Below are 18,485 nucleotides of genomic sequence, written 5' to 3'. Positions count from 1 at the left end.
TAATTTCTCTCCCCCTTTTGTGGATAAATATAATCTTACAGATAGAAGGCTATGCACTATAACTTTGTTAATGGATCTATCTCAGAGTATTATGATATGGAGCATTTTAATCCTTCTCACCATCCAGTGCACAGACAAAAAAAAATTGTCAACTACTTAAAACACTTATATACAAGGGATTATTTAATAGAGAATCCACATAGAATACACGAATTATCCAAGCTTGTTTGCATGGCTACACATGCATATTGTGTCTCTGAGTTTGTGTGTAATATATGCATACACAGACTCACATACAATTACTTAAAAAATACCAAAGAATTTCTAGAAACCGTTTTTGGTTTGTTCGTTTTTTCTGGTTTTTCTGTTGGTTGTTTGTGGGTTTGGGTTTTTTGGGTTTTTTTTATATCAGTGTCAACTGATATTTTATAGAGTTAACTCAGTGAAGGATAACTTTAAATCACTGACAGTACTGACAGTTAAACTATAGAAACAAGTATTAAGGAAATAGATTTTCACCCTTTACTGTCTTATTCTTATGTATCTATTTTTATTAGCATATTGTATTTTTATTAGCATAGTGTATTTTCAAAATATCTACTGGTAACATTAAGCTACTGTGGATCAAGTATACCAAACTCGACAAAATAGAATTTTAAGAAACATTCCATTTCTGAATGTGACCACATAAAATTGTATCAAAACAAGGCAACAGGCCATGGTATTACTTAATCTACATATGATGTTATATACAGGTCACTTCAATTTTAAGAAGTATGAGCTAAAGAGAAAGGTTGTGTCCATTCACTTTTGGTTAAACAATGAAATGATAAACATAATATAGAAGATAGGACTTCAAGATAAAAACAGCACATTGCAAAAGACCAGGATAGTTTCCTCAAGCTCAGGATCTGAACTAGGCAGTCTCATAAGAAAAGTGAGTATTGCATAGTGTTCAATATTATCATTGGTAGCACATCAGACTCTCATCAGTAATTATAAATTACCTAATTCATAACAGCTACAAATGAATGGATGAATTCCATCAGCTTCCCATCTACAAGAATTTAATATATTTTACACATTAATTAAAATGAACTATACACAGTGTATAAAACTAACAACCTACTTTGTAACCTCCGTGTGGGACTATCACCATGGAGTTGTCTGCGTGGCAAATATGGTGAGGGATGGGGAAGTGGTAATGAAGAGACATCATGCGTTTGAAGTTTGTACCAGTGAGGTTCATCATCTAGTAATGCTGTCTCTAACTCAATAAGAATCTGAAAAAGAAAAAATGGTTAAAAGTAGGAAAGCATTACATAACAGAATATTTTAAAATGGGTACGGTCATAAATTTTATTCTATTATTCTTATTGTTAAGGATTTCATCTGAATTTTTATAAAAAGCTTTCATTTAATATGTAAGGAGTTCCTATGACTTTTACAACACTGAATATAGCAAAAATATTTCACAAAACCTTTATTACCTGATGAAAACCTTTAGAGCATTCAAACGTCTTGTAGCAAGTTAGTCAGCAACATGCCAACATGTTTTGCTAAAACACAACTATGGATCATATGGATTTTAATGAACAATTCTAAAAGAAATTGAGAAACCATGTGAATACTGTTACTAAAACAACAGAGAAAGGATCTCATATCTGTATTATGTTATAAGTGTGAGATCACTATTTCTTCACTACTAAGTGAAATAAATACAACAATTTAAAAGTTTTGCTTTGCTATATTTAATTATTTAAAAAAGAAAAACAAAACCTGCATCAAGACACGAATATGTGAGCAACAGTACTTCTGTAGTAACTACCAATAATTGTATACCTCTCCTAAAAATTCACTTTCTTCCTCTCGAACTCGTGCTTGGTCCCAAAGAGTAATTTCTAACATTCGTTCTCTAAACTCTCTCCGATGAACTGGAGAATAAATGAATGTCTGATTCCACTTTGGTTCCAATGTTTTCTTTACTGTTTTTGTTCTTCTTTTATTTTTATCACTGAAAAAAAAAAATTAAATATTAAAAATATTCAAAAGACCATTATACTGTAATAAGTATATCATGGAAAGTAGGAAAACTTAAATTAGCAGTACATTTTGAGGTATTATGGGCACTATGATCTATGTCAGGATTAGTCCTTCATGATAAAGTTCAGCACATATATTGAAGATAATTCATAACTTCATGTTAAAAACTGAAGTTAGGTGAATTCCAGTTCATGTGTCAATTCAATTTTAAGAAGTTCCTTGAAAAAAATGGGAAGTTTTTTTTGTTTTTTTGTTGTTTTTTTTTTTTTTTTTTTGAAACGGCATTTTATAAAGCAAAATATACTTTTGTAAATGGGACTTCTGTGAGGCATAGTCCGACAGTGGAACACGTAGGCAGACAACATTGGGCATAGAAAAAATCTGCATTTCAGATAAAAGAGCCAGCTGATTCATTCAAGCTTCCAGTCCGACAGCAGCTGACTATTAAACTGCAGAGCAGGAGGGAGCAGTTGGCCCACGTGAAGGAACGGTCAGGGAGCTGTGTGCAGTGTGGGGCCTTCTCCACGGGGTTTTCCTAACTGAAGGATCCACAGGTGGGAAAACAGAACCCCTGAGAATGAGTTACATGTCTTTTTCCAGCAACACCGGAAGGAATAAATATTGTTCTCAGAACAGCTCCCAAAATCCATTGGGTCTCCCCAAGGAATCACCCAGGTTGAAGGTGGATCTCCACTACAAAGTTGGCGTTATGTTTTGGAGCCCAGTGAAGTCTCCATGCAATGCCACGATGGACCTCCTGGCTCTGGCTCCAGGGTGTTGTTGAAAGCAATGTGTTTTACAGAACATTTCTGCTTGAAATAATTAATATTTTCTAATGGAAACAAGTTTTGCTGGGAAACACCCACACTCCTTCTACTGCGAATAATGACAAGAGTTCTCATAACAATGTTTAATTTTAAACCTGCAGATAATTCAGCTGTGGTACTAATTTATGTTGGGTTTTTTTAATATTGCAAAGCAGATATTGTCCATTTGCTAATACTTCCAACTGTAATATAGTTATTGTATTTCTGAACTGTTACTTAGAAGCTGGATCAAAATTTTAACTAAGAAACAATATTTTTAGACACACTGTTAAAACAAATATTGTAATTATTTCTATTATACTAAAGATTTGTTTACCCTTGAGAAATGAAATAAGTTCCATTGGACAAGCCTTTCCAATGAAATTTGTTTAATCAAAGAGAGTTCAGTATATTCATCTAATTAAACGCTTGACTTATTTATTTAAGTGTATTTTACCTCAAGCATGTTTTCTTCTAGTACACAAGAAATAGATTGTTGCTTACTTAGTTTTTACCTCTAAGGAAAGGAAAATTGATTTGTACATCAAAAAAGAATGACAATTCAATAAGAAAAAATTCTGATTCTTATATAAGTGATAAAAAAAATACATATAATAACGTTCTGAATACTTCACAAAATTGAGAAACATCAGTATAGCATAATAAAATTTAATGTTATGTAGCTTTTTGTGTCTGTATACTAGAAAGTATTTAATTAAATATTTTCCTTCTATATATTTTTAGTTACGACAACTTACATTGTGAAGCATTCTGAACAGACACATTTCTGGTAGCTTTATTAATCTTGAAAAAACAGATAATTTAAGCAGACCTGATTCTCAGTTTAGCACAGCTTCAGCATCTCCAAACACACCAGTAATTTGAATAAACTAAGAATCTAGTCCAACAGCTCAAATATGGGTGAGCCCAAGACAATCCATCCAAAATCTTTTTGTCATCAGTGACACAACAAATTATGCAGTCACAAAACCTATTCTTGTCGACATACAGTATACAATGTAAATGGAAAAGCAGTCTTGCAAAATATTGAATATTCTTAATTCCTGATGAAGTCAATTGGTACTGGAGATAGTTAGCATCTTCCCAGTTTAGATCTTAGTAAAAGCAAAGGATGTAAAAATATAAAAAATTGTAAAAGATGTAAAATAATAATAATAATAAAAAGATGTTAAAAAGTTGCATCCTATTCTACATAGTCAGTAATCCACTGGTCAATCTTTCATGTACTGAGTCAGGTTAAATCTTCAAATTATTTGGTTGATACACTACAAAATAAAGCTAAACATATTCCCCTACTGACACAATCTGAGGAAATACCAATTTAAAAAATCAGCTGGGGAACACATTATCCCATTTGCTGTTCTTCCCACCACCTAAAATGAAATGGCAGAAAATCATGGACTAAAAAGCAAAGGAACTATTCAGGAACAAGGGTCCCTACCACTGTTTCATTTTCCCTAAATATGTATATAATGCCAGTCCAGATTAGTATCAGTCCTGTGCTTTAGGGGAAGTTTTCAAGGTGCATTTGGGAAATCTTAACTGAGTCCCCTTAACTCACTTATACTGTGATGTGAAATCTATGGGTTTCAGATGCCAAACCTGTTCCTGCTTTGTTATGTAAACCAAACTGCTGGACTGATCAGTGCAGAAATCTGTGAACCTAACTTTATAGCGTTTTCTTTGCACTAAACAGGAATAACTGTCATAGGAAATAAGGGCACTATAAAACACTAACAACATTCTTTGCAAATAACAGTTCCCCAGGCAATGACATATGTTTACCTTTCCTTTTCTGTTTGGTATTTACTAAAATGGCCAGTGAAAGTGAGTTTCTGTTTAGTGTTCAGAAGACACATTGCTGTTACATAGCAGATTCATTAAAGAATATCCAAACTCTAAGATTTTTCCGTATACGTATGACCAGTGAACTCAGCTGTGCATGCCATCTGAGTATCAGACTAATTCTTACTCAAATGTTCCTTGTCTTTGTGTTCACCCTACCTTCTGTCAGGAAGAAAGTAAATTTTAACATAAGGATTCCTTGGCCTCCCATCTTCCCTTGAAGGAAGATCCTTTGCTCCCAGTATTGTCACTATTAACTGATGACCAACCTTGTCATACCACAGTTTTATCTGTAATGAGAAAATCTTAATTAGTGAAATCATTTCTACCACAAAGTAACATATTAAACCTTTGAAATTAATTTTGCTCATAAACCTCTATTTATATTGGTTAAACAGAAAATATCACGTTCTACTTTGTATTTAAAACAAAGCATAAAAACAAATTAATATTATAATAGTTTCAGTATGTACCAAGAGTTAATTATTTTTTAAAAACTCTGTGCAGTAAGTACATTATTTCACACTAACAGTTTTTCACATGGTGCTCTAGTTAGGATTATTTTCTCTTGGAAGTGATATTGTATTAATTGCATTACTGATATACGGTATTTATATATACATTTCTAAGGAGTTTATGCACAATGAATAAATTAATTTTTCATGTCCTGTTGTGCTGGAAAGACTATGGGATAAGACCATAAATATTTCAAATTTCCAAATGTTTTTTCAAGATGCAGAGACTCAAATAAACCCTCCACAAATTGTAAGACAGGGAGGGTCAGTAGTCCAACCCTCTTCACAGTCCAACTCAGCAACAACAAGGCAAAACCGACTTTTACTCATCAGTAGAAATCAGTCTTAGATTTGGTCTACTATCCTTTTTTACTACAGTCATTAGAAGCTGCTATTTAGCTATTGCAGTGTGAATACTATAGCTGCAAATACATTATTCAAGGAAAGCATATACCTACTTCAGAGCAGTCACTGTGGAAGAGGGAAATGGTACAGTTAGGACAAAACAAAGCTTTCCAAATAGCCAGGGATTCATAACATGGCGGTACCACTGCAGTACCATTAACTGCAGCTGGCAGAGGAGGCTCTCTTCATGGGGAGTTTGCCTGAGAAGAGGACAAACTAGGGCATGTAAAGGAAACACTGCCTGAATTTAAGGGAATCAAAGAGGATAATGCCCTACTCCATATCTAACCAAGCAATGCACCTTTAGGCATGAATATAACCTAGCTAAGGTAATAAACATAACCAGGGGAAGATGCACTTTCTGTGGAGCCCGTCTCATATCCTTTCAGTGACAGGGTCTCCATCTGCTGTTGTAGATCTTCAGCGCTTCAGCCACTTAAAGAAAGGTGATGCAATTCTCAAGACTTTTGACTCACCAAGAGACTGATTAGCTTTTTGCCATTCTTAATAATGCAGTAAGTGAGATTATACTAAGACACACCAACACAATCAATGGTGGGAGTGCACTTCTTCCTTCTCCACTACTTTAGATCTTGCAACTCCTGTAGCCAACAACCAACGCTGTCTGAATGGATATTAAAAAGAGGAGGTCACCTGTCCTCCATTAGCATGGCGTTGGCCCTACTACTGACTTTTTAGGTTTCTGGTACTAAGAGTTAAAAGGGCTCTGTGGCTATTAAAGCAGAAAACTGTTAGGGAAATAATCCTTAATACATCAGATTTAAGAGAGTTCTAGATGCTATTCATACATTCCTGTGAAGCACGGGGCTCTGTCAGTATTTTTTCTAAACTGAGAATTATCTGGTCTACCAGGTATCTTCATCCAGCTACAGATCACAAGTAGAAAGCTTTGCACCAACTGAATGAAACCAAAGCAAAACTTCAGTGACCTCTGAGGTGCAAGTCAACTTAAATGTTCTCTGACACTCAATGTATCCATCCACAGGCTTCCTTGGGAGACTTTGGGGAAAGTAGAGACTTGGCTAGTCCCACACCCCAAGGGGAACAGCACTGAAGACAATCTTCTTCATCTGCTTTTTTGGGAAAAATTATCATTGCTTAAGCAAAATGAAATATATTTGTGATACAGACATTATCACAAACTGTGACTGAGTGAAGATGAGATAATCTAGACATAGTTATCAAAACATATAGCGAGAATTATGTGTTCATATTCAGGGTAAATATTTCCTCATTATATTTGTTTCAGATTGAATTTTTGCAAGAAAACTTCAGTTAACATGTTTGGAGAACGACTCTAAACAGAAAGTTAAATCATCTGACATAATTTCTTTGAGATGTTCTAACATCTGTGTTTTGGAACAATTTGCATTGATTTATACTTTCTACTTTTCTCTTGATGCTCTGAAAAAAAAAAAAAAAAAAAAAAAAATACTTGTACATAATGGACATATTTTCCCTGTAATTCCCTGTAATTTTACTTGTTACAGGAAAGGTCAGGAGGCAGAATTATGACCAGAAGGCTTTCTCTTTCCTGTGTTCACACTGCTAGCACTCCAATACACAGCACAGGCACTTGTAACCCAAGAAGTCACTTGACCTGGATGCAGAGAAGAACGGAAGAAACTGAGAGTGAGGGAATGGACAAAGAACCCCATGGAGGGAAGGATGGGATTGCATTCTCATGGGATTAGGAGGAAGAAGGGACAAATCAGAAACTACTTTAGAATTACTGGGGAAGTAAAGGGTAGAGTCCTTCTTGATGAAACATAGGAAGAATGGAGCCACTAATGTCAAGAACCACAGAAGAACAGAGGGGCAAAACCAGACTGAAACAGACTGAATGAGAGAAATAGAATGAGGTGACAAAAGAACCAGCCATTCTGTAACTGGCACAAAATATACTGCACAGAAATACTGGGATGAAAGAAAATCTGACAAGAAATTAAGGCAAGAAACTGAAAGGAAAATGAGAAACAATGTTAGACTAGCATACTGAACATGGAAAATTAGTTTGGGAATAGGACTGATCTAATTTTGATTCTCGTGCATAAGTATTATGTCAATATTCGGATAGTATGTTAGTCTCCTACAAGAACCTTTTCTATTCACAAGGAGAGAAAGGACAGCCACTTAAGACAGTTCAAGAGGACTGGATTCCATCTTTTCCTCTTTCCCAGAGCTCTTGTATATCAAGGGGTGGATCCCTTGAACGTCTTTACAGATTGCATGTTCTTCATTGTTTGGGAGCCTGGCATGAGACCCTGGAGCCTGATACACAGTGCCAAGTAAAGCTCTGGAACTGAAGTCTGAGGGGTGTATTATACCTGGACAAAACCTGGTTGTATCTGACTCTGATCATAGGTTCTTAATTCTTAATTAATAAATGCAGGACAATCCTAACACACCTCAGAATACTATATTTATTTTATGATGTGAAATAAACATGGGGTAGCACATGTATAATGGAAAAATTGATGAGGAAATTATTTTTTTCCATTTATAGCTTTGTATGCAGATATGATTCCTAACATCAAAAAGTGAAGAACATTGAACTACTCAATCCATAGGGTGAAAGTCCCATAAGAATCTACGGGTGTGATGCTCAATATTGGAAGACTTAAGCAGCTTAGTAACAGCAAAATCTACAAACCCTCCATTCAGCAGTTTTTTACACAGGCAGGAATGGCGTTTTAAAAAGCTTAAAACGTAAGAAACTGTGATGATGCAATACTGATCTAAATGAATGAAAGAGAAAGCTAAAATTAGAACACATAAAATACACCACAAGAAAAGCATGCTGGCTGATGCTAACACGGAGTCTAACACCTTTAAAAAACTTTCTGAATAGGACTTTTTCTACATAGACAATTTAGGATGTGGACACCTAAAATTCACTTAAAAAGGGGTCCAACCTGATCATCAGGAGAAACAAAGATGAGGGTCTGGTCCCAGATTCACAGGATTCTTTCTGGTTTTTAACCAACAGTGGTCTAGTAGAAGTTCAATACACATGCTGGGTAGCAGGTCTGCAATCTGCTATACTAAAATTAGGCTTTCTTTACTATCATGATACACATATTCCCAGCCAGTATCTCAAGCTCAGATGACAATTCATACTCCAGAGGAGAAAGGGATGTGCAACAGCTTGATGATAAAGGCAATTTTCTGACAGGGCTTAAACCACAGTTTCCTGTTTCTAGAATGAGCCTCCTACACATATAACAGTATATAAAAACTGACTGCTGGTGCCGTGTTCTGAGGAGTGAGGATGCAGGTATCTAGTGTTCCTGTTTGGTCCTCTGTAGCCTCAGAAGACAACACCTTCCTGTGGAGAATCAGCTCACCCTCTGAAGTAGCCAGAGTTTCAAATAGAGTTAGCAGGGATGGGTGTCCTTTATTTGGGCTGGATTACTCACTGCAGATCTTGAGGTACTTAGTTCTCTCCTTCAACTGTACAAGTCTAAGCTCTTCCCAAAGGCATCTCAGACTTATTTGAAACTAACACGTTAAGTTATATAAATTAAGGACATAAATTCAGTTTACTAGATTTCATCCTTTTTCAGTCTCAACTAGAAATCTTATTCAGAGCACTGACTGAGGTCAGAGTTCTAGAAAAGAAGTAATCATGTAATTAGGACCCATATGCTAATATATATGCATAAGGGAAATCAGTTAAGAAAATCTAGATAATATTATTGCCACTTCTTATACTCTTATCTCATGAATGTTTGACTGTTTGCTTAACTATGCAATTCTAATGTGTTTTTGTGTACAGGCACACCATCCCTTAAGTGATAACTTTAGATTTAAACACAGAGAATATTTGAAGTTTTTAATTCTATGCTACGCTTTATTTTTTTTATTTATTATGTAAGGGTTGCTTCATTAATCTCACAGAAAAGAGATAAAACTTGTGACACTGGAAGAGAACACCTGCCCCAAAGCTTGATTTCTACCACCACAGCCTACTCAAACATCACTGGGTTTGAGAGACAGCTGGCCAGGCATTTTTGTTCTGTTGTTCATTAGAATTTTTCATGTAACCTACATAACTGTTTATTAGTGTAATATTTTGAAACTGAGATACTACTTTTCTTTCTTGCATTATTCTGAAACAACAGATACACCAGCAGGATCTGTTGTTGAAAAAAAAAAAAAATCAGTTTATTTTAAAAAATGCTTACAGCAATAATTTTATTTGGACTTAAGTTTATGTAGATGTAGAATCTGCCCTAAGGTGGTAAAGTCTTCAAGCGTAGCTGAGGTGATCTTTGGATGTTGTTAAACATACCTCTAATAAATCATGACTACTGAGTGTAGCTAAACCGAACTATTATTGCGGTCTGCTTTAGTTGCTGTCTGATATGCTGGAAAAAAATACAAGAAAAGGCTGTCAAATTGAAGAGCTTCTAGGATATGAAGGCCAAAAAATTATGGAGGTATGTAGACTGCCCTGATCTAGATTTCTTTTTAAAATTACTTTTTTAAGTGACATCATCTTGATTTCAATAATGCCAAGTAGATACATGCATCTATTTTTATACATGATCAAATCTACTGATGTTCTGTATTAAAGCAAAAAGCATGTCTGAAATTTTTGAAGGTAGAAAAAAATCTCAGCAGTTTCATGGCAACTCCGGCTCAAAAGGAGGCTCCACCAAGTAAACAAGAGATATTGCATGGAAAACACAAATTTAAGATCGTTCCTACAAAGATATTGCAAAGCATTGCTCTGGAAGTTAGAAAGTTGTTGGTATGCTAAATTGAATTTGTAAGTTCAGAAAATAAACATGCACTTTTCCAAGTATGGTAGAATTAGTAAAATTTCAGGAGAAGGGTGCATGGTAGTGAAAAAAGGAAATTGAGTGCTTTTCTTCTCAATAAAATACTAACGATGGGGTTTAAATCATCCAGTGATACAAGAGTTAGAAAATGAATGGAAAGACGGGGACAGAAGTGTGGAAGAGGAACTTGTGCCAAAATCTGGGACATTTATCACCAGGATCAGTTTCAGACTAACAAGTAGAGAAGATACAAGCAAGAATAAAGATGTGCAATTCCTGTTGAGAGGATGAAACAAATCGGTATAAACAGAATGTTTGGAGATCTCATTCTTGTAAGGAATTCTACAAACACAGCCATACCACAGCCCACAATGTAATGTATACTTCCTGACAACCATAAACGGCTCAGAGCTCCGAGTCAGCTAATTTCTTGTGCCAAAAAGTAACCAGAGTTCTGCACAGCTGCTGCACTGCTTCTAGTACCCTTGTTTAAAGATCACTGGAGAATTTCTGTTCTCTGCAGCCTGCACTGTAAATATATCTTAAATGAATCCATTTTAAACTATCTACCGTCACTACTAAAAATGGGCAGATGGGGGACTTTTTGTTTCAATCCAGTTGTAAAGATGTTGCCAAGGTCATAAGTTTGAGTTCTTCAGGAACTCATCACAAACATTGTTTAGTTTTGATTGCTGCTGAGCTTTGCAAAAAACTGTTAGAGAGGTCCACAATGACTCCACAGACACTGTGCAGAAATAAAATTGGGGCTAAGACAATTCCTGTGTATCTACAATACTAAAAATAATCCACCAGAGGTGAGAGAGTAAGCCTCATACACTTTCACCTCTTGCTGGATATTCTCTATCAAATATTGCACTTGTTTTAATAATCATTTGATCAAAGTGTGGGGTTTTTTCTTTAGAGGATATTAGTCTGAGTAGAACTGACAATTTTTATGTCTATTTATTTTAAATAATGTGACTGAAATAAGGAACTACTGCAAGTTACTTCTACATTATAGTATTTTATGAAACACACACATCTCAGGCAGATGTTACATTTTTAAATCGAACAATCAATTGTCATATAATTTCTATATTTTGCACCTATCTAAAAAGAAAATAAATATTAAAAGACTACTTATGTCATATACAATCCTTATCTTTATGAACTACTTAACTTGTGATTGAATCTGTACCCCTGTTTGATTTCATTACCATGAGCAAAAGCTAAAATTCTTAATCATGCTAAAGGATGTTTTAAATTTTTAATACAAAGCCAGTTTATGTCTCCAGCACATAATAATATGGTAACCTAAACCAATACTATCAAGGCACTACTCTCTTAATCTCTTTTTCTTATTTTTTTTTTTAATTTTGAATTTACATTTAAGCAGTTGTAAGGACTACTTTTGGGAAAAAACATTGTGAAAAAAATTGTGCTTTATCAAATGAGTCATAACCAAACCATTTCCTACAGTCTTATTTAAAATTCCTTTATAAATATATATATATGATCTTTTTTTTTTCCATTTCAATATGAAAGTTAGTCATCTCATTCTAACCATTTAGATCATCCTTTACATCTTTCCTTGAGCAACTGATGAAACAAGAGAAACATTTATACAGCTCCCACAGAAAAGATTAACATTTCCATAAAGATATTTGTAAGAAAAGCGGATAATACTCTATTTACAAAGAACTGAAAAACATGCAGCAAAGCAAGATAAGCATTATAATATATTAGTAAAACCTACTTTTGCGTTAATCTACAGTACTTTAGGAGTTTCCTAATGAAAAAAAGGCAAACAACTTGTACCTAAACAGAATACCAAAGCTAAATAAATTCAGTAACACAATGGAGGAATTATTTTTTTATTTTAATAGAGTTTTGGTTGCTTTGATATACTTTTAAAATGCAAGAACCAAGTTTCATACACAAAAAGTTTGTTTCTTTAAACAAGGTACAAATTTTTTGCCTGTCTTCCACTTAAGGCGCTACTATTATTTGGAAAATGCAAAAAAGGATGTGTTAAGTAATGATAATGAATGATTTAAAGAGACATTCACCTTTATATAATGACTTCAAACACAAATTATTTGTTGCTTAAACAGTACACACATTTTGTATGTGAGATGCATAGCCATCATCACTGTTGAAACCTGTATGACTTTAATATTGAGTAAACAGCAAACAAAAACTAGTTGTCTCTTTAAATTTTACTTTAATATTTTAACCCCCATGCAGAATTTTACAAGCTGCTCACAAGATGACATGAAACTTGTTAATATGGTTTAAAGCAACACACTAAAAATATGGGAAAACGGACTACAATGTAACGTTTTCCTACTATGCATTTTCCATAACAAACAAAAGAAAAAACCACAATTTTAGTTTCTGTCAGGCAGACGAAGTCTTTACCTGAACCCTAGGAACAAAAGGCGTTGTTCTTCTACTAAGGCTTTGGCTCTGGTAAGCAAAATTAAAGAAAAAGCAATAAAACAAAACCAAAAAGGACAACACGCTGGAAACTAAAAGACCAAAAGTAAAAACAAAGACACACAACTATTACTTTAAACACAGCTTTACACCAACGACATATTTATCTAACACACAGTATTTTAATGCAATGCATAAATTAAATCTGCAAATCTGTTACCAAATTATATCAAAACACTGTGATGGAAATTCTGGCCTTAGGGAAGTCAGCAGGAATTTTGACACTGATTCCCCAGGAGCAAGGATTTCACTTTGCAGGTCTACAGATAACATTTACAATAGATTCAGAAATAACATTAACAAAAGGAGCAGGTCAGCAAAGTGTGATTTAAAAGTGGGGTAGGAAATGTAAGCTCAGCCTGATCATCTCTTTCAGGAAGATTGTAGATGCATATTCAGAGACAGAAACAAGTACAGTCCAAACACTAACAGCTTTGTCTGCTTTCTAGAGTAAAGTAAGTAAAGTAAAAGGTTTACTCTTTTCTGCAACTTTAAGAGGCATTTCTATAAAAAGCCCTCCTAAATACTTTAAAAAAAGATTAAAAGAAAGGTAGTGCTATCTGGTATTAGCATTACAAGGGGGAAGGTACAATTGATGTATCTCAATTCTCTGTCAATCATGTCAGAAATGACATATGGCATATACAGAAAACCCTTGCACGAAATGGGATCTAGAGCATTTAACAAATTCAGGTGCACTGCACACATAGATGCATTTATAACTTTTTTTTTGTGATGTAACACTTCATACCACATAAACTCTTCTGGCTTCTAGTGGCTACATCAAGACTACATCAGTGCAGGCAACTCTCCTAAGTTCCTCGACTATCTACAGACTCCAACCAACCACTCTCCATCCTCAGCTTAGGGAAACAGCTAATGGAGTGGCACAGAAAGGGTACTGAGTTCAGGGAATGGACAGGAGCAGGAGCACATACCTCAGAAGGCCAGTGGGTGGGGGGAACAGGAGCATGGAAGTAGATCACAACTACCACAGCAATCTGATGGTTTTGAATCTCCCTGCTCGGTTTTCCTGAGGTTATTGATCTATTTCAAAGTGATGGAAAGAAGCTACTACTCAATATTCACTTCCATAAGAAATGCACCCAAAGTATGGAGTTAGGCAGTATAATGATGGTTCTGCCACCCTCCTTGCTTACTTGGCATGCATAGATGCTGGAGAAAACTGTTCCATAAAATGTGTGAAGTCATCTGTTTTCACACCAAAGCAAGAGGATATACAAGAAAATTTGGATCATGGGTTTTGTCTGATGTGCTTCTGTGTTCTGCAAAGTGCAGCTGCACACTGCCCCCCCACTCTGCAGAGCAGAGTATATGGGTGCCAGAACGTGGCCCACTCACACACAATCAAAGTAGATCTTCAGATTGCTTCTGCTTCATATTACAAGAGAAATACAGATATTCCAGAACATCGCAATCCTAAAAGGGATAGAATATCTCCCACCATGCACCAAGGATCCTCACCTGCTATATTCTGCCTTGGAAAATGGAGGGCAATTAGCACATCATGCTCACTACCTAGAACTTTCCAGGTTTTGATGTTAGAGCAACAGCAATTTACTTGTGTAGAGGTAGAAAGGGGAGAAAAGAAAAGGGAAAAGGTGAAAGGGGGAAGGGTAGCATGTCTCATACTTGAGCTCATCCCCCCAATATGCTGACATATTTTGTCTCTCACAGTGCACAATATCTGCTTCCTAATATGTTACAGATATTACAACTATAATTAATATACCTGTATTGTTATTGCTTTATAAACCGAATATGTATGGAAAATCTATTGAAGTGGTTCTGTGGTTCGGCTGTACAAGGAAATAGATTAATTTCATAAATGACATCCCTTTTCTGTTAGAATTTCCACCTGTATAAAAATTGACATTTTATACTTGTATCCATTTACATGGTCTTCTAGTCATGTTATCGGTCTCTAAACCTAACTATTGCAAAAGCATTCCAAGTTACACTTTTCATACAGTATTGGAAAAGTAGCCATAGTGCAGTAATGAAGAGCACCAACAAACAAAGACTACTGACTTCTAAAAATGATATTAAAGGAAAAACAAATCAGCAAAAAAAAACACAGAAAGAGGAACGAGGCAAAGCAAATAATAATAAAATAATAATTGCTGTAACAATCAGATACTCCTCTGAAAGAACAATGTGGATCAAAAATGCCATAAAATAAACTACATGGAATATATATATAAATTATTTATATACCTTAGAAAATTATAATACACAATAGTTTACTGTAGCTGCACATGATTTGTTCAATTAAATATGTATTTCGGCAGAATAATTATTAATGGAAGCAAGATTTCCTAGCTATGTGAGATGGTTTTCTTCATGGGAAATCCTAGTAGCCAGCTCTGGAATGTCACTGCAACCTCAACGGATGAAAACAGGTACACAGACCAATGCCAATACACAGGAAAACATGGAAGTCTGAACAAAGACATCCTTGAACAATACAGCGGCGTCACTGCAGCTAAACTGGCTAGAACCATACTGAACATAAATACATTCCAAAACACTATTAACATAAAAACCCTTAAATGATCTGTAGCATTGTCTGAATAAGGATGTATATATCCAAGCATTTATTCAAATACTTCAGACCACCTGAAGCATAGGTATTACCACTTCTGCCCATAACTGTTGTACTTCACAGCCTACTAACCACAGCTGCTGTAACAGCAGCCCATCAGGACTACATGGTATTGTCCAGAAGTACAGAAAATACAAAAGCCACATCTGAGATCTTGCCTAACATCTGTTTCCTCGGATTCATCACACCTGTATGAATTCAACCACCATCACCTGGAACATCAACTGACCCACCACTTCCACAAAGAACATCATCCTGTCCCCATCTACTGCCAGGGCTCTGCAGTTATTCTCCTTGCTAGGCATGCACCATGAAGGACATTCCCAATTACATTTGGAATTTAGTATTTCCTTCCATTTCCATCTTACTCAACTATTTGGAACGAATGTATGTTCCATCAACTGTTCTGTCAGAAGAGAGCTGATTAAAAACAAAACACTGAAGATCATACATTTTGTAGGTTTTGTAACTTGAGGAAATCTTAAAAATTCAATTTTTCCCTATTACTTCACATTTGCTAAAGGTACAAAATTAGAAAATCTCATAGTCCATTCTAATTTCTTAAAACATCTCCAACTCTACAAAAAGATATTTTTTTTTTTAAGTAATTCTTCCAAAGTTTCAAAACTTTTTAAAGTTATAAAATGACAAACCAAAATTTTAAAAAGTGAAGAAAAAAACTATTCATTGCACTACCTTCAGGACACATAAACCCCCAAATTAGAAAATTCAAAAAAATTATGATTTTTAAAATGTCAGATATTTACTGTTCTGAAAAAAATGTTGTATATTTTAGTCTACACATTTCAATGTGCCCAGTTAGGTGCCACGTTGCTATCTATCCACACCATCTTCCGACATTGTGACAGCCACCCTTCCTTGAAAAGCCAAAGGCTTACTACTAGCCTCTCAAAGCCTTGAGCCAACAGCAGCCAGAGCTGGGTTGTGCCATTAACATGATTAACACGAAATACAGCTGTTTCCAACTTTTCTTTAGCTGGTGAGGTAACTTAAGTGTCCAAATTTTCAAACTGTCTATTGTTAAGTGTCTACATTGAGACAGTGAGACTTCAGAAAGTTACTGAGCATTTCTGACTTCAGTGTCAGTCAACCAGAGCTGTGCATTCTCAGACATGAGCTGCTGTGTGAGGGAAACAAGGGAAACACTGAATTTATATGCCATTCTGAGACATAAAACCTTGTGAATTCTATTATTCTCAGTAAATTAGAATATACTTTCAAATCTCCTGATACTATTCTTATGTACTTCAAACTGCAATATCCCATCAAACTACAAAACCAACAGACCTATTGACTTAATCTTAAACCCCTGAAGATTTTGTTTCTGAAACTGAGAAAGTGAGGAAGACAGTTCTGTGTGGTTCCTACTTTGACCATCATTCCTCAGTGTTTGTGCACTGGGTGTCTGAGCAGCTAACTCTGGATCTTGAATGTCATGCTGAGAACTAGGAACCAAAAATTTTTGACAGCCTGATCTTTTATGAGATTTAGTGAAAAGAGATTTCTTTCCTCCCTGTTTCCACTCTCAGCAATTTTTTCTATCTTGTAAAATTAAATTGGTTTTATAAAGCTTGGTCTGTGTATTTTGACACTTCATGTTCCCTTGTCATTGTGTTTTGTGCAAAGCATTCTGCACTCTACAGACAAGATTTCTAGTTTTCCATTTATCCAAAGGATTGAGTCTTTCAACTGATTGAGTCTTCGTTAAGTACAACAGTTACAGAAAATTTAAAATGATATATTATAGATGGCTGGTTAATGAGCAAAACAAATAATGTCTCATGCATTGCAAAATGGAGCCAGCATGGCTGCTGAACAGACAGAAAAAGATTTCTTCCTCTCGCCTATCAATGCCATAAACCATCTCTGTGAGACCTATAAACAGTCTACTTAGATTTTATGCATATTTTCATGGTGTACTCATTATCTTGACATCAGCAACTTGCAAGAAATATGAATGTGACATTTTTAAACTTGTTTAACACCAGTTTTGCACTGCTTCCATTCCATTTTCCTCTCCTTTTCAACATGTACCAGGCCACAACTGAGCATTTAAAAAAAAAAAAAAAAAATAAAAATCACACTTTGGAGTTATACATGACACAGAAAGGTGTACAAAACCCAAGTTCTTGAGTGTAGTACAAATAATTACCCTTTTAAAGAAAATATTCATGTAATGAACTTTGTTCTCAATGAGAGCAAAGAAGAAAAGTGAGTAACACTGGCACAAAGAATACAATATTAGTAAACAATCAAAGGGATATCTTGGGAAAGGTATATATGAAAGCTAGTGCATAATAATTAAGCAGTATTAATATCCAAACACACAGGTAATAAAATCTACTGACTGTACATGTAACTGTTACAGCTGAAAAGTGTATACACTGATCAGCACAAGCAGAGGTCAAGATTAGACATTCCCGAAAAATGACTCTACTAGTTTAGCTTACTAGACAAATATACATAGATATGTATATATAATTCAACAGATATAAAATTTCCAAAAGATAAAATGGAACGTTCTTACGAAACTATGGCACTGCCTTCACTGAGATATACAGCATTAACCAAAAAATTTACCTAGTTTAACAAAGAATTTATGTCAGAGGTAGCTTGCACTCTGCAGTGGGAGTTATGTATGCTGCAAAAAGCACAACATTAATATCAATGAAATGTTTACATACTGAAAGTTGTCCAGACAAGAACTGTGGAACATCCCTTAACATGCCAGGACTCATAGGAGAAGTCACTGAAATAGAAGGCCGGTCCATTTTTTGAGATTCAAATGAACTAGAACCTGTAATTAAAAATATTTTATAAATAGTAGCACTTATGCATTTTTCACAACATTCTTTAAATGAAAATTGTAGAAATAAATCCAAACATACAATAAAGT

At 35.0% G+C, this 18,485-nt stretch overlaps 1 protein-coding gene across 1 annotated transcript in view; it reads right to left on the bottom strand.

Annotated features, from left to right (window-relative positions):
- The window catches only part of RIMS2 (regulating synaptic membrane exocytosis 2), a 408,362-nt gene that overhangs the window by 193,189 nt on the left and 196,688 nt on the right, over positions 1-18,485 (bottom strand). The window contains exons 10-14 of the mRNA XM_026842040.1: positions 18,274-18,386; positions 12,865-12,912; positions 4,875-5,005; positions 1,843-2,014; positions 1,129-1,283 (exon numbers count right to left, since the gene is read on the bottom strand). Coding sequence (XP_026697841.1) covers positions 1,129-1,283; positions 1,843-2,014; positions 4,875-5,005; positions 12,865-12,912; positions 18,274-18,386 — 619 coding nt within the window. The remainder of the gene's footprint in view (positions 1-1,128; positions 1,284-1,842; positions 2,015-4,874; positions 5,006-12,864; positions 12,913-18,273; positions 18,387-18,485) is intronic.

The sequence above is a fragment of the Athene cunicularia genome (genome assembly GCF_003259725.1).
Source record: "Athene cunicularia isolate RWA chromosome 2 unlocalized genomic scaffold, athCun1 chr2_part1, whole genome shotgun sequence".
NCBI classification, from domain to species: Eukaryota; Metazoa; Chordata; class Aves; order Strigiformes; family Strigidae; genus Athene; species Athene cunicularia.
The sequence above is the reverse complement of the archived record's forward strand: the minus strand, read 5'-3'. Positions and strand labels throughout refer to the sequence as shown.